Genomic DNA, 21,625 nt, shown 5'->3' with positions numbered 1-21,625 from the left:
CAAGCACTGTCAAACAACCCGCCACGGCTGGAGCTAGAAATACTAAACGTATACTGTAGACTGTGATGTTGCTCATATCATATATACTGTAAGTGTAATTAAGAGTTAGAACCACAATCTTGTAATTACGAGGCCTGAACGCCATCAAAAAGAAATGGAAACAACACAAGGTGCAGTTTAAATGATCTATATAGTAACATGAATATCTGTAGTAAATTTTCAATATTTGTTCTTGCAATTCAACTGCAACAATATCACATGAGCTTCATAAACTACATTTCCCTTGGAAATACAAACATGAATATTATAAGGTGCAAAATGCATTGTTTGTTCGAGTCACCTCTTTCAGGCTTCACAAAACTCTCTTTTGTTAATAATTCATATTTGTTCTGCAATGGAAATGCATCCAGCAGCAAATAGCGTCCGTATCATAAAAATAGTCAGTTGTACGGCAACGGAAATGAAAATGAAGAAATGGGGAAAGGAGGGTTTCGAAGTTGAGCCTTTTTCAGATCTCATACAGCAACACTGGTCGACAGCTGCAGCAGGCTGGTTGGAGATGGAGACATGACGGAAACATAAAACAGCAGCACCGCGGATACCCTGTCGTGGTTTAGCTGAGCAGGAAGTGGAGGAATAACAGCTCACCGTGGGACGCGCCGGCTTCGGACCCGCCCTCAGGAGGGAGACGGGTCCGACCCGGCGGCGCTCCTTCATACGCAGGAAGAGCGACTCTGTACGAGACTGCACCGGAACCAAACCTCTGCCGCAACTGCTCTTTGCACAGCGTGCTTTAGCCCCAGACCATTGTTGCTGGTGAGAGGAAATTTGCACTTTGTGTTTCCCTTTGAATGTGGAAAGTAGCACTGCTCCTACTCGCAGGGGGGAGATGAGGATGACGAGGACGACCGGAGGTCTGACACTCGTGGTAATGGCGGAGGCGTCAGTCAAATGAGTACCTACAGAGGTGTGTTGTAGGAATAGCAGCTCATTCTCATAGTGCAGAAGCAGTGGTAGAAAAGGTCCCGCAGGCCTAAAGCTGCACTAGGCAGGTTTTCATAGCACTGAACCACGCTGGTGCTTATTGTTCTTATCAGAGCCCCAAAGGGAAGAATGTCTGAGTCCATTTGAGTCCATTTGAGGTTGGGTACTGACTCCAGCCCCTCATCTGACTCCAGGTGAGACATTCCTCCCTGTGGTGTGTTTGCTGCCAAACGTCTGCCTAGTGTAGCTGCAGCAGGGACCACACAGAGAACGGCGAACGGTGAGCGGTGACATGAGCAGGCTGGGTGAGGGGGGGGGGGGGTGGGGTGGGGGGGGGGGGGGGGTGGTGTTGGTGTTGTGGGGTGATCTTTTTTTTTTTTTATTTTTGACCTCAAAGCCGCGTTTGGGCCTCGGGGATGTAGATCTCGATGCTGTCTGCCCGCTCTGTGGCCGAGTTCTGTCTGAACGACGCCGCCCGCTTGGCGGCCATGAGGCGCCGGCGGGCCTCCTGGCGCTGGCGGTCCTGGAGGTCCAGCGAGCGCTCCCGCGTCACGGTGCCGCGCCCCTTGGCCGCCCGCTTGGCCAGGTGTGGCGGCGGCCACTTCTGATCCTGGAGACACAGCACATGGTCCAACGGGTCAAACAGCTGTCTGCGTGGACCGCCTGGCAGTGATAAGATAAAGCTTCATACGTTATTGAATATGTAGAGATGAATCTGATCCCACATCTGCGAGCTGCAGGCTTATTTTGATCACTGGGAGACACTGGAGTAAAGCAGTTGCTGCCTCAGAACGGAGCATCTGTGTGACTGTTAGCACTCAGCTTCATGGAGCTTGTAATGTTCCTGTTAACTGCTGCAGGTCAATAACTATCTCACCGCTACAACTGCATGAAGATTATTATCCACGTGTCCCACAGTATCTTGTCTTAAAGCACATTAGTGTCTAAATGTGCTTTTTATACCCGGTCTCAGAGAACGCTTCCTCCCACTGCGCCTTCACTTCAGCAGAACCTGGAGAATGCAGTTTAGTTTACTTTATTGGTATTTGTACATTGTTGTTGTTTTGTCACAACCTAATCTGTGACATTTTTCAAATCCATCCAAATCCATGCGAGAAACACTCAGGACAGACGGTCCATGTTTGCTTTAACAAATGAAGGTCAGACGGTCCGAAGAATCTCAAGAACTTTAAACGCTTTCACAAGTGCAGTTGCCAAAAGCATCAAACACGATGATGAAACTGTTTCTCATGAGGACGGACCAAGAGCTGCAGGGAGTTTCAAGCCTCAGCCACCGAGTTCAAACCGCAGGTCTATTTCTACATTTCTTGTCTTCTAAGAGGACTTACTCAAATATAATTATTATTATTAAATTAACAGCTGATCATTTAAACAGGCCAGTGTGTTTTGAAAAGCTGCTATAAGTGTCTCTTAATAAGCTATTTTAATGCTGCTTCATTGTTCCTGCAGTGAAACGCTAAGAACGATTAACCTCCCGCTGGTCACAAGCCTGAAAAGGAACCTAATGTTGTTAGTGTGGATTCCTCCCGAGCCCAAGCCCATTAGGACTAATTATTATGAATGTGTGGTGCCTGGGAAAACAGCTGCCAGCTTCACCTTCTTCTCGGGGCTCCCCATCAGCTGCCATTGGTTGCTCTTGATCTGCTGCAGCTCATCAAACTTGGCAGTGACGTCGTCAATGGAAAGCTGCAGGAGGTCCCAGAACCCGGCCAGGTCCTGAGATGTGGGTCTGGGCATGGCGCTGGGGTCCTAGACAGGAAGTGAACACATGCGTATGGCTTGAAACGGCACCACGCCAATACTGACCACACCTCACTCTCCGTGTGACTGCATCAGCCTCGCCTCGCTCGCCACTGTGTGGCAGCAGAGCACCGGCACCGGGACATGATTCATAACCATAACCCTCAGCTGACTGTTCCTCGGAGCCCGCTGAAATGTCTTTAATGGAGTCAGGCTCTGTGCTGTGGTGCTTATTAATTAGGGAAGAGACGCCAGTGGCTCACATTTATATGGACTATGTGTCTCGTCAAGTGGAAACAGGTGCAGGTGATTTCAGTCTATATCTTCTCTGACATTTGTACAGATGGATTTGGAATGTGGAGCCCACTCGTCACATCCCACAGGGTCAGACGGCTACAAGCACCCAGACCCGCGGCCGGGTCGACCCAGTCACACGTCACAGCTTCAGCAGACTTATAACACGGTTCCTCCTCTGTCCAGCAGAGTCCTCCTCTTACTCACACACGTCTGAAGGCTCAGGGCAATCTAATGCTTGTCACTACCAATGCTGGACTTTATTCATCACCGCATTATCTATTGAGAGGAAGAGAGGGAGAGCGCGCAGACCAAAGAGTAGAGCAACACACACACACACACACACACACACACACACACACACACACACACACACACACACACACACACACACACACACACACACACACACACACACACACACACACACACACTCTGCAGGTAACGGGGGGTGGGGGGGATTTTTAACCACCTCCACACGGTTTTGCATTTCATTAAACATGCATTGGACCGCTGTGATTAGGCGCCTGCCTGATTCCTTCACTGTCTTCTTCTACTGTACCTGCAGAAACGGCCCCACTTTTAATACATGCTGACTCTGCGGAAGGCTAGCATTGGAAAAGGTATGAGTTTCCACTCGACGTGATGTGAGGGCTAAACAGTGGCGCGGCGTGGCCCTCCATTATTCAAACTCTGAGGTCTCTGCTGCCTCCGTCCGTTTGTGGAGGTGCTGCCTCCTATTGGAATTCCCCTTTCGTTTTACTGCAGGGTCACTCGAGGCACAGGGACTGCTTCACTATTGATTTCCGTGGTCTATTTCTGGAAAGGCAGCATCAGGCCGGGCCCCGGGCTCCGAAAAAGAGCAAGACATCAACAGGTCCGGGCCTCGTGACAGCACGTGGCTTCACACAGCGTTTGAGTGCACATTCACGTACAGTACTCACCAGATTCTGCTGACAGAGCCAGTAAAACTGCTGAAACTTTTGAGACATTAGTAACTGAGCACTTCCCACTGCACTCCGAATTTTTCCTAGAACTGGTGGAGGTAGAAGGGGAAAAGAGACAGATTCCAACTTTATCTCTGGCAGATTTGGCAGAGGCGACTTGCTGTTGATCCACTCAGCTTCGTACTCACTCTCCTCCGACAGGTCGTGCTCCTCCGCCTCCCTCTCCATCTCTTTGCACCATCCCTCCAAGCGCTTGGTTTGGTTGTGAAGGAGCTGCATGAACCAGCCGCCGTCCCTGCGCAGGGGGGACACGCGGCCCGTGTCGGTGCTCTCCAGGCTGGGCTCCACCAGCCAGGGTTCCGCCGGCGGGCTCGGGGGCCCGCTGGAGGGCCGGTAGTCCTCCCTGTAGCTGAACAGGCCCTGCGTGCGCACTGTGCGGATGGCCCCGTACTGCGTGGGCGTGCTGGGCTCCGAGTGGCGGCCGAAGGCCCCGCCGAACTGCAGGCCCTTGTCCTCCATAGAGGGAAACCCCTCCAATTCCATGTCTGCTTGCACTGCAGTGGTCACACTGTTGGAGCGCTTGAATCGCCCATGCCTACTGCAGACAAGAAGGAACTGTGACTTCAGAACAAATAAGAATTACATTATAAATGCACTGATTCATTTGTTCCACGTACCGCTTCTTGTCCTCCACCTGGATCCCAATAGAATGGAACTGAGGAAGGCCTTTATTGTCAGTCTCAGAGTCTGTCACAGTTTCCACCTGGTAAGTACAGACAGCGGTTCACTACACAAATGTACAAACAGGAACAATCTTTCCTGCACAGAAGCCATGGAGCGCTATCAAGGTGTGGATGGTAAAGTAGCTACAAAATTAAAAACACTGCACTGACTAAAGCACTGGTCTGTGAGTGACTCTGTCTGTTACCTGAATCCCAATGGAGGAACGTGGGGTTTTGAGGTACTCTTCAGCCTTGGACACCAACACTGCTTTGTCACACGTCTGGACGGAGGTCAAGGATGCATGTCTCTTGGCTCCCGCTGACTCCATGGCCATCGTCACCGCCTTGGTGCTGTCCAGGCTGTCCGTGGAACTGTAGATAGGACGTCCGAGGCTGTCTGTGGTCCACAGGCCCCCCCGTGGATGCCTGCCCTCGTGGTAGGCATCTTGGGTGGACTCTGTGCTGCTCTGGGCTGTCACAGAGATAAGAGGCTTGGTGGTGGAGCGCGGGGGCACAGGAGGTGGAGTCTTCTTGTAACTGGGGGGGTATGATACCACTGGATAGCACAAGCAGGATGAGAGGACGAGAACAACGCAAAACAAGGGTAGAAGAAAAAATAAAATGTGAGAATGAAAAATGTGGCCAAAAGCTGACAAGGGCCTAGAAGCTGCAGAAGACCTGTATCACACAGTGCGTGACAGAGAAGCATCATAACGGGATGAGAGATAAGGCATCAGGGCCAGTAAAGGAAGGGGGATGTCAGTGAGCTGAAAGGAAGCGGCAGCTGTATAATACATGTGTGTTGGTGTGCACTGGGGAAGCACAAAGAAGGATTATGGGAAATATTTGCTCTTTCAAGTGCAAATGAGAATATGATAGTAATCCGTCCAGATGGACCGCACTGCACAGTTGGAAATGTACCAAAATACCTCGGCAGACAGCTGGCTTTTTTATTTTTTAAGTTATTGTAAAGCGCAGTCTTAAAGGGTGTGTCTAAGCAATAAATTATGGAAATTTACCGTAGAAATTACACATGGAGCAAAGAACAAAGCTTTAACCTCAAAATGGTTCTGTTCTACAGAACAAAATGTGAAACTCAAGTAGAAACATCTAGTCAATAAATAGGAAGATTTTGTTATATTTTAAAAAATCTCGAGATAAAATTTAAAACATGTTATAAAATTGAAGAGAGCCACAGAGAAAAATGAGGTTAGTTCACACTTCACTATTGTCCACGCACGCACACACGTTGGATCACAGGTGATTAAAAGCAATAAAAAACAAGAAACCGCAGGGACCGGGTCTGTTGAGCTAAATCCAGTCACAGACTTGACTTCCTTCCAATTTGAAGGGGCTGCTGCAAGACACAGTGGGCGGATACCAAAATGAAAGGAGAAGGGTGACTCAGGCAGCACCGTTCCCATCTCCACACGTTCTATTTTTACACTTCGTACTCCTTTGGTTGTTCACAAACCTTAAACCAGGTTACTAAAGACTGAGGGAGTTTCATTCACACATCTCTAGTCTGGGTCCTGTGTTGCTTGTAGGGTATCCAACATTCCTTTGAGAAGAAATGTGCATGAAGTTGGTTGAACATCGTTACAGAGGTAATTCCTTCTCTTGTACTCGTGCACTAAGGTTAAACTTATCATCAGAGCACGTGTCGAGTCAGCACTACAATCATCCTGCAGCCCGATGAGGAGCGCGATGGCTGCATAAGTGGTTTGACATTTGGAAAGACATCTGTTGCTTTCTACACCTACAGTACATTTATGTGATTGGCATAATTACACAATTGTTTGTTTAGGTTAATGTTGTTTAGTGAAGACTTCATTTGCTGACTTCTCCTGCTCTGTTATCTCATCACACAATGGGGAATTCTACTTAATCTGGAAAAGACAATAAAAAAAGACAAGGACAGCGAATGATCTTATATTGCAGTAGCACTGACTGGACACCAGATGTCCTGCTATAGCTGGGTCACAAAAGCTGTATCAGGGCACTATCATGTGTTCTGTGGCCAGAGATGCACTGAAAATTGATGTACGAAAGCTATTTTTCTGCAAAATATATTTACTTTTGATACTTTAAGTATTTTTTGAAAATGAGTGTTCTTACACTAAGGCAAAGATAACTTCACTACTATCACTACTACAAATGCTTTTCACATGCAAAGAAAATGCAAACAATCCCACATGTCAGACTAAATCTCAGACCAAAGCAATCAGTAACCACATACTGGCATGTAAAAATCATGCAGCTGTTCTTCCTTTGGTACAGCAGTAGCTGAAAGTTTCATCCTGTCCTTCGTGTAGGCAGTTGCGCTTGGCTGCGTTTCCCTCAGTTTGGCGTAGCATTACTGCACTGGGCATTTCAGTAAACAGACCCACACAGCGGAGGGGCAGCCAAGACTAAAAGGGACCTTGGTGTCCTCCTGTAAAATGGTGCTGCTGCTATGTCTTAAAGTACAATAATATAATGTTACAGGTAAACTATGGCAACCTTGTAGTTTAGACCTTCAAACCAAGAATCTTGACACATCAACAGGCACCCAGCTCAACAGCAGGGCCATGTTTCTGCACAAACACACAATAAAAGTACAAAAACTCAAACTACATTTGAGCCTTATATTGGACCTTCATCTTCTCACTCACTCAAACTAGTAGCCTCAATTATTATGCCAACAATTTTTAACCATAACGCCTGAAAAACAAAATAAAATGAGATCAGTTTAAACAAACTAAATTATAAAAAACTGTATATTTTCCCTGAATTATCCAAGGAACCTCCTCCTTCACATGACTATTTAAAAAGTATTCTATAGTTTGTCATTCTATATTAGCTAATTTGTTACATTTCAGCACAGACTGCATTAAAACAACACTTAACTTCCTTAACGAGGCTGCCGCCAATTAACGCTGCGATGATCTCGCGATAGTTGCAGCAGCGCTAACAGACGATTTCAGGTTGCTTCATGGTAATGTAATATGGAAAGATTTAGTTTGGAACACATTTAGCAAGTGACCTATGTTTCTGCCTTGACTTTTTGTTTAAATCATTTTTCTTTTAAATTATGTAATTCTATAAAGTTGTTTTAAAGCTTCAGAGGTTGACGTGTAGACGTTACCTAGCTTCTATACGTTGTCAGGCTAAAGTTAGCTGCTATAACGTCCAGCTCGCTAGCTAAAGTTGTGTTTCATTTTAACAAAATGTGTTCTGGAAATGCTAGCTGTCGATAGGCAAACTTGGTTTACTCTCTTTGTTAGCCTTGAATGCTACTGCAACTTTAATGTGTAATTTGCAAACGTAGGTGCTAGTATGGAGGACGGACGGGTACCTGGAGGTGGGTGAGCGCGGTCCACACTGCAGGAAGTAGGGAGACGGAACTGAATCCCTGCAAGGAGCAAGCAGCCGCAGTTAGGAAAGCAGGTATTACACACTGATGCACAGCTGCCCTGAGCTACTGGATCACAGCAAGAGCTCCAACTTATTTACAGCATGTTGTCTATTGGCTAATAAGATAATTCAGTAACAGGCATGGGGAGAGAGAGAAACACAGATACTGTTGAAGACTGTCATTTATATTTTGGCCAAACCACATGAATTATAGGGGAGCAAACTCAAACGCTGTTTTATTCTTTGAACATATATAACGGGGTCATTAGATAACTGGGTAACACTGATTATTTAGCAGTTGCTGCGTTTCTGTCTCAAAATGCAAACATTGTAATGACACGGATGCAACTCAATGGGCAATGCTCATAGGCAAGAATTTCTCCAGAGGTGCTTCAACCTAATATCAAAGTTGTCTTTGTCAGCGATATGACATATTTATAGTAGATAGAGTTTGTACTTGTTTGCTTCTCTTGCAGCTACATACTTTATGTTGTCCAAATGTCATAATTAAAAAACATCCGAGAGAATCTGTTAAACATAGTGGTTTAGTTTTGGTTTGATCGCATACAGTTGGGCTGACACTGGTGTTTGCTTATGGTTCTGCCACACAAATATTTGCCTATTTACATTGCCCTTATGTCTAACATGTATCTCTATCTAAAGATTAATCTGTCCTTTTCAGGCTTGACTTAGATGGTAATCCAGTGGTTTCTACAACATACAGCAGGAGCATCATCATGCATCATCTAAATCTGAAATCGGACGGCTAGGGTTACATAAACATAGGACAGAGCACATATCATCCAAACATAAATTATTATAATTATAAAAGTGAATGTAAAAAACTATTTAAAAAAACTGATTAGATAATTAATTTTTTTTATCCATTTTGAGTAGATGATCTAGAGATTATTGGGAGATGAAAATTTTAATATTTTAAACTGTTCAGTTCCTCTACATTAATAAACACAGAAGCAAAGAAATTTTTCAAATACACTGAGTTGGACAAAGAATTAAACGCCATAATTATTATTATTATTAGGTAGCGAATTAGCTACTTCAGACTTGCAGCGAAATGCCATAAGCACAATTTTGAAATAGAAAATGTCCTGTAAGACTTGCATTTTTGTTAAGATACCAGACATGATGTCTAGCCAGTTGGGAAAATGTTCTGCTAAACCAAGAGAAAATAATGCATTACTAAAAAATTTACCTTTCTGTTTTAGCATCAGTATATAGAATAATTGTAATGTTGCTTCTATTTTCATATTTACATATTTCATACTGAGTGGGTTTGACCGCTCCAATTATTATCATCTTGTAACGGGTTTGTTACCTTGACCTTTGGAGTTGGTTACATGACCTTAAGTCATACTTTACATGAACTGCAAGTACATGACTGCACCCACTGTATACTGTAATTACTGTCATGGGCATTTACTAGAAATTTTAAATACTACTACTTTTCATTTTAACACTTTGCTGTACAGTATGTTAAAATTGAAACAAAAACATAGTACTTGCATTAACTTGATGTAAAGTGTGACCTAATAGTTTTAGTGCAGAACATCACTCTTGTGCTTTCTCAACAAGGTTTCCCAAACCTTTTTAAGTCTTTTGTAGACAAGACTTTAATTTCAGAAAAATGCGTTGCAAAAGTTCTGACAGGGTCTCCTCGCCGTCCGACTTCCTCCATTTGTGCCAGTGGCCGATCTTGCCTTAGTTGTAGATTCAGACTGGCAAAGAGGCTGGTGCGATGCTGTTCTTAATCAGGTCAGGGTGGTATTGGCTTAATGACGTGCAATGACAGACAAACTACATACTGTACAGGAGCATGGGGGCTGAAGATGTGACAAAATGAATGTGATGTCTCTCAGGTGTTTGTTTCAGACTGAATTGTTCATCTAGGTAATGGTTACATCCTAGCTTTGGCAATGTTTGATTACTAAAGTGCAGGGGCAGAAGCACCATGGGGAAACATTAAGAACCAGCAGCAATGAACATGAGTAATGTGTTGTCTTAGCCACATTTGATTGGGTCAAGCTATGGGACATGAACATACCAGAAAGACTGTGAAACGACCACCTAACAACTTACACTGTGAAGCCAAAGGAACCCTTTACTAATGGTAAAAGGTGACACTAAGGATTGCTGCTAAGTGTTTTTTCTAAGAACCTTGAGTGGAGACTGCAGCTATAAAGGTTACACATTAACAAGGATTTTCAAGAGATTCCCAAAATAACGGTCTAGATGAAACTGCTGCATGGTGCAGCAACTGCTGCGCTGAAAGCTTTCTGTATATCATACAGTACACTGCATCAGTAAATATGCCCTCCTGGTGTACTGTACCTGAATAGTCATAATAGGTTTGTCTCTAAAGAAAATTTGCTGAGTTTATCAGAACACTGATTTGCAAAGATCTTGAGAAAAGGCGCATTTTATGTTTTTTCTCTCACTAATGTTGTGTTAGGTACCTGACGTACCTGAAGTACCCATTGAAGATATTGTCTCAGGTTTAAGATTGAGCTTGAGTATGGCACTAGTGTGTTGCAGAAATGGATGGATGATTTAATGGATGAATCAGTGAATGGATGGATTGACATAGGACAGCTAGCAGGACTTGAAGTTGTGTCTAGGTACAGTTGATCACGGGATTTGCGGGATGTTTATATAGTAGGTTTTTGTAGCTCTTTTATGAAGAGCTGTACAGTACACAAGCATGTTGTTCATAACCACATACATATATACATACAGTGGTGATGCCCCCATGGATCCAAGGTGGGTTAACCTTTTATGCATGATTAGATCACAACAAACCAATACAAATCAATGGCCAAAGTACAGCTTTAACACATCCGCTGTCATGATCTTTGCCCAGTGCTTTCTAAAATAATGTATGTATGTATCTAAAATAATAGAGCTTCACTAAACTAAATTTCAAAACAAAGAATATGTTGTAGCGTTTCCCAGGCCCGTTCCTACTTGGGCCATGTAGCTGAACCAGTCACAGTTGTGATGTATAAAAATCTTGAATACTCAAGACACATAAAGATTACTTGAAACTAAATTATAAATGGAATAAAAAATGTCATTGTCATAGAAATAAAAGAAACTGCCTTTACATGCAGATATGAAAAACAATATTTTTACCCTTGTCTAGAATTTCAAATGCACTGTTGATTGCATAATAATAGCAGGGCATAACCAAAAATACCACATTTTTATGAATAAGATATTTGCAGGCATGAGACACCTGAGGATGTTTCTCCTTCATGTGTATGCACGTACTTCGGCTGAACACACTTCAGACTGCTTCCTAGTCACAAAAAGATCCAAAAGACGCATTGATTTGTGGTGGTTTGTAGAGCAAAGCTGTTATGTTGGTCATAACCTGCCTTGCTGCATGCTAGAATATTTAACAGAAAGTCACTACTATAGTATATACTGATTGTATTCCCCTCTTTTCACTTAAAGAAAACATATACAATGATTAAAGCAAGAGGGTGAGTCACTACTGATACCAAAGAAGTCATAAGGAACATAAGAAATAAAAATAAACCAAATGAATAATTTATGGATTTTGTAAAAAGATTTTTCTCAGTTTTCGAGAAACAATTATAAATTGAACAGTTATTCTGTGTTCTCTTTGTACTAATAAAAAAGCTAACATCCTGGACAGTGGTCAAAGGTTTTGTTGCTTTGGCTTGTTAAACTTGTTTTCTAGTACTCAAATATAATCTTGAAAATTCCAGTGGATTCCACATGGAATCGGAATAAAACAGATGAAACATTTAAATGTACTATACATACTTAGTGAGTATGACAGCATCTTCAACTTATATCTATTTTTAACAAGTGGGAAATGTCAATGAGTTAGACAAAATGCATGAAAACTGCATTAACAACACATAAAAATATAATAAAGCGGTTCCCTACCAGACCTACCGTACTCTCTACGCCCCCCAGCTAAGCTACGGGCGCCTAAAATAAGGGGAAAAAAGAAAAAGGGAAAAAAACTTAAAGATGAACGCTCAATAGAAAACAAGGCATATTGAGAGGGTCAAAGTAAATACACGGTGCCACACCCATGCTTTGTATTTGTTTTGTGTAGACGTTTGTATATAGACACAGGCATTAGTCTTTACTGCAAGACACTTTCATTTGTTGATGCCATTGTAAAGCTATGACCCCCATTTGCCATTTAAATTACCATAAACATCATAAACATTTAATCCATTGTTTTTATATCAATTTTATGAAAAATACAGTTTCAGTAAAAGTCTTAAATGAAAATTCACAAGAAATGCCACAATAAGCCAAAAAAAGGACACGTTCTGCTTGTTTTGTTCAACCAAGTAATGATAAAATAACAAATCTAGCCTAAACTATAGCTTTCAAAAGGATACTTATAAACTTTTGACTTAATAATCTGAAACACTAAACAGTGTGAGATCCCTGAAAATTGCAAGATGATCGATGCAGAACAAAGTAGCATGGTGTTTCTGGACACACTGAATAAATGCAGGAAGAGAACACATTGGTAGAAAAGGATTTATATTCAAGCAGTTTTACAGGTTCAGTTGAGATCAGATTCCATCCAAAAACCTTTTGTTGGCACAGTTGTTGCATCAGATCTCTGGATGACAGCTAAATGTAAACAAAAACTCATGGTATATTTCACTTACACATTAAACAGTTCAAAATTCAGATTTGTATAAATATCTGTTTTATTAGACAAAGTATGGTTGCATGGTTGAAAAATAATTTTAAATATCATTAGTTTTTCTTATTTAGTCTTTCTATCATGTGTTCATTTTTAAAATAATATTTAGACTAGTTTCTTTTTTGCTACATTTCAACTTGTTTTAAGGGGTACGTTCATTTCTTTGGATCACACAATGGCATAACGTTGACACAATGGATTAAACTTTTTTTAGTCTGGCTGAATTTCACTCACCAGTTTAGAGATTAATACGATTTATGTTAAGAATATTAAACAATTGCAATACTTGTATTTTATCACAGTTTTTTTCCCCCAATTTATCCAATATTAGTAAATAAATCACCAAAATAGATAAATATGATGCACTTATGATGATCATTGCTTTTGTACATCATGTCAAAAACCACATCAATGCTACTACATAGCAGGTATTCATAGAACTACATAGAACTAAATGTGAGAATGTGAGCTGTTTAGCAGGGAACAGTAGAAGAACCCCAGTGCTGCCATTGGCTCTTGCAAAGATTGTTTTGTTGTTTGTTAGTTTGTTTCTGTCCTCAATTTCTGAGCCACAAATACCTTTTTGAAAACATTCCATTTTCAATATTAAAGTTTTGCATGAAAGCTGAACATAAACATCTACTGTATGTAGTTAAAATGTAAATATTAAGATGTAGCACAACAAAGGACTTGCATAGAATGAATGAATGTAGTTAGGAGACATCATGATTGGCCAGTCTTCAGCACCGTTAAATAACTCTGCACTCCCCAAACAATGGGAAGAAATAAGGAAGGAATGCCACTGCATCCCCTCATAGTCACGTGGATATATTGTACAATTTATTATATAAATATATTATACAATTTTGTGTGTGTGTGTGTGTGTGTGTGTGTGTGTGTGTGTGTGTGTGTGTGTGTGTGTGTGTGTGTGTGTGTGTGTGTGTGTGTGATAGGGTAAATGTCACAGTCATGTGCCTTTCACTAAAATAAAATGCCATATGTTGATATTGATATAATAATGTATAGTTAGATGATTTTAAAATTTCACATTCTGCATTTAGTAGTGGAAAATGTCAACAATATTAGACTCAAAGCACGATATTGTACTTTCTTAATGAAATCTCAACACCCTTAAGTCCAAAGTTTTGATGTTGCTGCCAAAATTATAAAGCATATTTGTATTGTTTCTCCATAACACATCAATGCAAAGGAATCATTTGGTTAGATATTTTAGCATCAACATAATACTGCTAAATGTGTATGGGATGAAGCTACAGTACTGCAGTAACTGAAGCATATTTGCCTTTATTTTTTTTGTGTGGCTTTAATTTTGACCTTTGATCTTTTCTAAATGCCACACTTGTCAAGTGATGTCTTTTGGTCGTGCAAAGGGGAAATAGATGCACTCACTTTATAAAAGTGAGCCTGTTTCTTATTAAATGTCCTTTTACAAGGTTCACATTTCAATCAGGGGTCTGACAGACATCCCACGGTCCTGTGCTGTGATCGTCCAGAGATAACTGCTGTAGAGCTCGGAGATGTTTGTTGTTGGCCCTGGCTCCATAGACCCCAGCATTAACTTTGGTACGACATAGGACATTGAAGCAGATGAGTGGTTGAAGGGAATACCAGTTGCCACAGAACAGCTATCATTATGAGTAACAGGTAAAATGAATGGTTGGCCAAATATAGCAGATGATTGAGGTCTCCCACACATTACGGCCAGGAGCACAGCTAAGCCATCACTAGTGAGGCGGTACCAGTACATTCAGTGGTACTATACTGCACCTCTGGGGACAAGATAGAGAGGTAGAGGCCCTCAGTGGCTCTGATTGTCTACTTTAGGGACCAGTGTTTCTCTGTTGTCTTCTTTGGGTTGACCCCACCCTCCCTAGAGAAATGTGATTAGAAGACTGGACTAGTATGAATAGTTCAGACATAAGATATACCGCATCCTGTTAAGTTGCTCTTTTTTTGTTTTTTAAATTTTGTTGTGTAGGTAATTAAGTGGTTATACTTTCTCGAGTCCTGATTAGGTTTCTGATGAAGTTGGTGACCGCTGTAACAAAGCAAAGCATTTGCCCTCTGGAATTAACATTGAATCTTATATTCTAAATATAATAAATTAAGTTGTTCCACATTTGTTTACCAAACTAATTTTTATTTGGTAGCTTTCTAAATAAATGTTTCTTTCGCCTTTCATCACAACTCAAAGAAAACAACAGAAAAAAGCACTGGCATAAACTATGTTAGGTTACTTTGTTAGGCGGTGTATAGACAGCTGAGTAATGCACATGATGTAGGTTGGACACAAATGTAGACAGACCTCGAAGACTGGAAAGTGCTGTTTGGTTTAGAACCACAATTACTACTGTAACTTCTCTCAGCGCTGTTAGGACACAGTATGTTTATAACAGCAAACAGTAAAAGTGTTGATTATAAGTTTCTCTATTTACAAAATGTTACATTTATATACATATAAAGAGTTTGACAATAAATGCAGTTTGTGCGGGAATGAACTGAAGCCAGTACATTCACATTCAATGAACATGGTTAGTCTTCCTTATTGTCTCTTCTCTACATGCTGTTAGACTTTGAAATAACTCAAATGATTTGTCGTAAACATTTTTTTAAACTAAGCTCACAAAGCAATGAGACAGTGTCACCTTTGCTGTTTTCGTAGCATTAGGCTTTTTTAAATTTTATGAGTTGAGTTTTACTCGGCATTTCACTCTTGATTATACATGGTTTGCAGTTCACTTGTTCACTATTGGGAAAAGCTTAGTATATTTCAAAATGCCCATTTAAGTTGAACTGGCTACAGAATGGATAAACACTATGGCAAAGGAATGCTGTTCATTAGAATAATTAAAAAAGAATTAAATATCAATATATTCATAAGTAATGTAGTAAACTTTGATGCATTAATAAAAAAAGTAGGGTTTATAAAGATATTCACAGTATTTTCTTTCTGAATATTCAGGTGCTTAAAAGACTCTTTCTATATAAAGAGGAACTGGAATGAACATGAGCTTTTTAAATTTATGTGCAGATCAAATGCCAAAACTTCTCAAAGGCTAATAAGTTTTATTGTCAAATGGCCCTTAGATATCTGTTATGTTCTGTATGTATGCTTGTTATGAGTTTCTCTTGAGGTTGCGGATTTAAGACGGTGGAGGAAAGACGATGCTGCTCTAGTTGGCACTTGAGGATCTGAACATCAGACACATTATCTGTCACATTCTTATGTCACCTTGTTCTGCTGTAAAACAGAACCCTTATTGTTTGTTCCATGGCTAAGCAAGACACTTGTTAAGATTGCTTGAACACTATTGTAACCTTTTTCAAGAGATGACAGACCATGTGTCTGCATAGTAAAGGGACATCTAACAACAGCTCTGCCCTGCATTTCTTGAATTTTACCTTGGCTTCCTCACCTCATTTTACACTATGCCTGGACTGGGAATGATTAGAATGACATAGACAGATATGACATGGGTCCACTGGTGTACTTTCTACTCCAAAGCTCTAAACTGGCACTTCTGTGGCCACCTGTGTGGCCGCCTGTGTCTGGCTGCGTATGGGCCTTTTGCTTTTTGTTGATCTCCCACGGGAAGTCCTCTATTGGAAGTGGGCTGGCGGGACTGCCAGAACCTTCTGGAGTGCTCTCAGGAGTTCCCTCAATGATCTCAATTCTCGGTGGGTCCATCAAATCCATAATGCTGAAAGGCGCTGGCTCTGGTTGGCACATCACTGACTTGTCCTGGGTACTCTGTCGAACAGACCAGCTTGAGCCTGCTTGAATTCCGATAGACACTCGGTCATCTGTTTGTGTCGTACTGTCACTGCAGGGTTCCCGACACAAAGTCCACATGTTGTAGCACTGAGTAAAGTTGAAGAAGTTGCTGTTGAAAGTCTTCAGTTCGCCGCAGACATCTCTTCGCAGCTCTGCCAGCTCATAGCGCATTGCCGAGATTTCATCCTTCCACTGCATGTTAAAGGCGGCAACCATGTTGGCAGACTCCTTAAAAGCCTGAATGGCCTGTGGTACTGGTGGCTCAGAAGTGGCTATGGGTGAGGCAGAAGGGACCCTGTATAAAGGCGGGGATGCCGGTGGAACAGAAATGGCTGTTACAGTGGAGCTAGTGCTGTGCTGGCTACGAGCAGCAGCAGTCTCCCTCTCCAGCCTCTCCAGCTCTGCATAGGCAGACGAGCTAGCACCGTCATCATCCTCTATCATGTCGTCATTTAGTAAAGAAGTCCCATCCACAACATCATATCCCTCTGTAAGAAAGAATTTGAATATGCAAAAAGAAGGACATTCAAAGTAAAAGGAACAACTGGAGTGTGAGGTCATTTGGATTCTATACTAGAAAATAAACACATATCTATGGAAAGCTTACAGTATGTGAGTAATTCCAAAGATACAAGATCCAGTCCCATGGATTTTCATGTATTCTAAAGATTTAATCAGATGTTGTATGAGCGCCCACCATGGACTTGCATGCTAGACAACTATGAATATTTCAGTTTACTAAAGTATAAAACTTTATACAGAATGTTATTTTTGGGAGTTGTTTATCACCAGTAATAGTTTTGAAGAAATCCATTTTGTTTACTAATTCATTACACTTTTTGTAGTGTGCTTTGGATAATGGACCTAGTTTCTTCCCAATATATACGGTGACTTTTCCCTCATGTAAGATGGTCACTATCTATAAACTCACATACTGTAGACATTTCACTATGTTTTTACACTGCCTTCTCAGTCATTTCAAGGCTTCTTTCCATCTTTTCACTGCACATAATAGCAAACAGTGGAATCACACATGGAATACACCAACCATTTTCAAAGGACGAATCAAACCTTTTCTGAAACTACTTGTTTCTTAGTAATTCGGAATTTGTGCTGGTTTGTGCAAAAGAAAAGATGTAAAGGGAAGCAGAAGAATCACAACCCACTGGGCCAAGAAGCAGATATGAACCCTATTGAACATATCAGGTCCAAAGTGGCTGATTAAACCATGTGGAGTAAGTAACCCAGGGAGGGGAGGGCTCCCTCCCCCCTTCAGGGCTGCACCAGGGAGAGGCTGCAATCCCACAGTCAAAGACAGCTGACAGACTCAATGCCAAGGCTTAGACTTTTAAAAAGAGTCAAAAATCAAAGTCAAATTTCCATGAGAAGTAAAAATAACCTTCACAAATGAGACGGTGGCAGTATGGTAACATTCAGTGCTATTTTATGGTTGCGATAAAAATAAAAAACACTACGAAATGTTTGGGAAGTACAGCTGATGCATTAACACTTAAACTGTGGTCTAAGAACACTTAAAATGAATATGTGGTAAACGACTCACAAAAGCCAGCATTACATTCATTGCTGAAATTAATTCAGTTATCAAGGTTAGGGAAAATCTGTATCTGCATCTGTAGTTTTGTGAGTTGTTTAGAACCATGTTTGCTACTTACTATGGAATAGCAAGAGATATTTTAAACAACTACATATATAGATATAAACTCTATGAATTTATTACTTTTACTGAGAAGGCAGTGCAAAAACACACATATACATAGATATATGTATGCTTATCAACATTAAAATACCTGCAGCAATCATCACTGATGCCTCCAGTTGTTCTTTCCCTCTGGTTATCCTTCAAGAGATGGATGGTCAAATGGAGAGGGGTTTGCTGCTCATCTGCCCTACTGCACATCATGGGATCCCTTCTCCACTCAAGGGCCCTCTAGCCTCACACAAGGTTTAACAATTCAATTATAAAATAGTACTGAATTGTGACATAAAACATTATTCCAGGAAGGAATAAATGTTTCCTCAGTCTAGATCGTCTGGAAACGTTTGAAATTTTTATTTCCTCATGAGGATTAAATTCAAATCAATTTAAAATTTAAATACTTATAAGGCCACTGTGCCCACAGTGCAAAGGGTCAACCGAAGGAGACATAATATTTACGCTTGACTCTGAAGTGACAGTACTGTTTATACCTAATCACCATCCTGGGAAACCCTTTCTCTTGTTTGCTATAATCATATTGTAATTGACATTGCCAATTTTTGAAATACAACTTATATCATATCTGAACACTTTGTACACTCAGTTGTCTGTTTTAGCTCAAATGGAGCTGAGAGATTTGGAACGGCGAGCTTAATGAATAGAGTTCAGCAAATAAGACGGTGGGATTGAAGAACACTCTTTTATGCACAGTACTTCTGTCACATTGTAGAAGTTGTAGAGGGAAACCCAATTAAAGATAAGAGGACTCCAAAAAGAAAGTCCAGATTGATTATGAAAACAAACCCCACAAAATAAAAGTGCAAATGTTTTCCAATGATAAATTGACAGAAAGTTTAAGAAAAACAATAAAAATCCAGGTTATTAAAAAGTGCATGTAATTACAGAAAATAGTTTCAATAGGGTTCATAGCTTTACTCTTGCAGGCAAACACCAAATAGCATTAGTGAGGGAGTCACTACAAAGTCTCTGCTTGCACAAAGAACTTTAGAACGTTATACTTTTATATTGCTTGCACTGTGTCGCACAAATTCTCACTGAAAAGATGCAAGTAGTACAAATATTTAAAATGATTCTTTTCTCAATTACCTGTTGAATTAGAATCTACTGCCATACATAAGCTTAGAGGGGTGAAATTTAATCCATAAAATTAAGTTTGCTCAATTAGGAACCTGATTAAACATAACAGCAATTAAGGGACTTAAATCCTGTTAAAGTATTATGATAAAATGTATCACTAATTTTGTCTGAGACTGTTTCATGCAACACAATACAACAATACTGCAATTATGTAAATGTACAAATTGAATAATAGAGTACAACATCAATAGACAGTTCCTTTGTGCAACCAGCGCATGTATGTACATGTTCTGTAGTTTCTACAGCTTCATGACTTACCTTAAATGTATTACAAAATTGTACTGTTCTCATTATTATTTAAAATTTATAGCTCCGTTGCAAAGTCAGTGACAATTCATATACTAATGTGTTAGTGCACAACAAGCAGAAGGTTTGTTCATGTCAATTCAGATATTTAACAGCCTACGGCTCCCTTGCCCCTGTCCCGTTTGGACTCCCTAAGCAACTCGAACAACACATATATAACACCACAGGTTAACATGCTCAGAGTAGGACTTATGCTCTTAGGCATGCCATGTAATGTGGCTGTGCTATGTAGTATTGTGTACCGTGAACACGTGTAGCCCTCTCAGTGTTTACAGTGTAACCCTCCCTCCCTTGTTCTGGTCTATAGCTGCGCGATTGACCAGCCAGGAGCCTGGCCTGTGATGCATGAATCATGCAAACTAACACACAAACAAAGTCCATCTAAACAATCTGAAGTATGCAGAGGCAAAAAACAAACACACACACACTAAAGCTTCCAAAGAAAATAACTGGAATCATTCAGCCCGACATCTCTGAAGCTCAAGGGTTCCCCACTGTACATATGTAGGTATGTCAGCTTCCTGCGCATGTATAGGATGTATGAGGATATGTAGTCTAAGCCCTCTCTCATTTAGGGGGAATTGTTTTACCTGTTGTGGATCTGAGAGTTGAAGTGACAGTGGAGGATGTCATTGAAGGCAAGCAGTCATCATCTTGGGAATAACCAGCCTGAATTGCACGGAGGTAACTGTGGCTTCGAGTTCGGAACGAACCAGGCAGGTCCAAGGCCTCCATGGCCTGGGATTCTACTTCACTAAAAACGGACTCGCAAACTGACTCAAACTGGCCATTGATCTCAGTCTCACTCACCTGAGAGACAAAAACAGGAATAGCAGTCCTTAATTTTTCCTCTTCCTTTCTCTTTCTCACTTTGATTCTTCCCCTTTGCACAGCAAATATGAAGGAGTGTTAGCATATGGAAATGCCACAGTAAATTCTGACCTTAAACTGAATAAATGTCAAGATAAAATAAATAAAAGTTCAACTAACAAGTGGAAAAATGTTTTTTAATTGTGAAACAATCCATTTACCACAAACTAAAGCTCATATACTATATCATTTGTTGCCACAAAAACTAAACCTAGGAAAATGCAACTCTTCATCCTGTGTAGGAGGACATAATGTAAAAAAAATGTTAAAATACTTCTAACTGACATTAGATGATGTAATTTGGTAGCGTAGTGTAGTTATATGCACAGATCTTGCAACAAAAATATGTGCTAGTATAAAGATGCTATTTACTGAATTCACTCCATCCTTTCCAAGAATCTAATAATCTGTTTCTTAAATATTTAAGTTACTGCATCTTTAATCAATATTAAGTCAAAAAATACAACCAGTTGCTTCTAAAAAGCAAATCTTGCCTTTAAATGTTTTCTTGGGTGTTTGACATACTAAATTGTGTAACAGCAGAGAGCTTGGTCTTTTTCTTTTATTTACATTATTACTCTGGGTGTCATCACCCAGAAATAAGCTGGTTGTAAAATCATGTTTTAAAGAAAATCTCTAGCTCCACTCTGTGCTTATAAATATTGTACTTTGAGGAAAAATAAACACAGTTAAACCAGGCTGACAATTTTCATTACAGTATATATGGCAACGCTTATATTAAAAGTGAGTTTAGGCTTCATGGAAAGCTGTCAGATTTTACCCCAGTCAGCTGTTGTGTATTGTGAGGGTCCTGAAGATCCAAGGATCCTGTTCTTGGATGAAAGGTATGTCTTAACTTTTAGACAGTTGTCTTGCAGTTTAAGTAGTTCCACAGAATTCCTGCTCTGCTTCTGTCAAAATATCGTCTTCAAACGGGAGTTGTTTAAAGGA

At 40.8% G+C, this 21,625-nt stretch overlaps 2 protein-coding genes across 22 annotated transcripts in view; one reads left to right on the top strand and one right to left on the bottom strand.

Annotated features, from left to right (window-relative positions):
- Nucleotides 1-1,375: 1,375 nt before the first annotated feature.
- The window catches only part of LOC114849863 (disks large-associated protein 2), a 46,969-nt gene continuing 26,719 nt past the window's right edge, over nucleotides 1,376-21,625 (bottom strand). For 5 of the 16 annotated variants that reach the window (XM_029141626.2, XM_029141622.3, XM_029141634.3 and 2 more), the window contains 9 exons: nucleotides 20,395-20,614; nucleotides 12,041-12,085; nucleotides 8,046-8,102; nucleotides 4,915-5,264; nucleotides 4,664-4,749; nucleotides 4,175-4,584; nucleotides 3,984-4,075; nucleotides 2,602-2,754; nucleotides 1,376-1,594 (listed from right to left, as the gene is read on the bottom strand). In XM_029141626.2, coding sequence (XP_028997459.1) covers nucleotides 1,376-1,594; nucleotides 2,602-2,754; nucleotides 3,984-4,075; nucleotides 4,175-4,584; nucleotides 4,664-4,749; nucleotides 4,915-5,264; nucleotides 8,046-8,102; nucleotides 12,041-12,085; nucleotides 20,395-20,614 — 1,632 coding nt within the window. Of the gene's footprint in view, nucleotides 1,595-2,601; nucleotides 2,755-3,983; nucleotides 4,076-4,174; nucleotides 4,585-4,663; nucleotides 4,750-4,914; nucleotides 5,265-8,045; nucleotides 8,103-12,040; nucleotides 12,086-12,310; nucleotides 17,112-20,394; nucleotides 20,688-21,625 lie in introns of those variants that run through there. The other 11 variants (XM_029141627.2, XM_029141623.3, XM_029141629.3 and 8 more) reach the window with 10 other exon arrangements.
- LOC114849880 (cytospin-A-like) overlaps nucleotides 7,886-21,625 on the top strand; it is a 47,667-nt gene continuing 33,927 nt past the window's right edge. For 3 of the 6 annotated variants that reach the window (XM_029141680.3, XM_029141679.3, XM_029141678.3), the window contains exon 1: nucleotides 7,886-8,137. The gene's annotated coding sequence lies outside the window, so the exon portion shown is untranslated. The remainder of the gene's footprint in view (nucleotides 8,138-21,625) is intronic. The other 3 variants (XM_041069564.2, XM_041069563.2, XM_041069562.2) reach the window with 1 other exon arrangement.

The sequence above is a fragment of the Betta splendens genome, chromosome 24, assembly GCF_900634795.4.
Source record: "Betta splendens chromosome 24, fBetSpl5.4, whole genome shotgun sequence".
NCBI classification, from domain to species: Eukaryota; Metazoa; Chordata; class Actinopteri; order Anabantiformes; family Osphronemidae; genus Betta; species Betta splendens.
The sequence above is the reverse complement of the archived record's forward strand: the minus strand, read 5'-3'. Positions and strand labels throughout refer to the sequence as shown.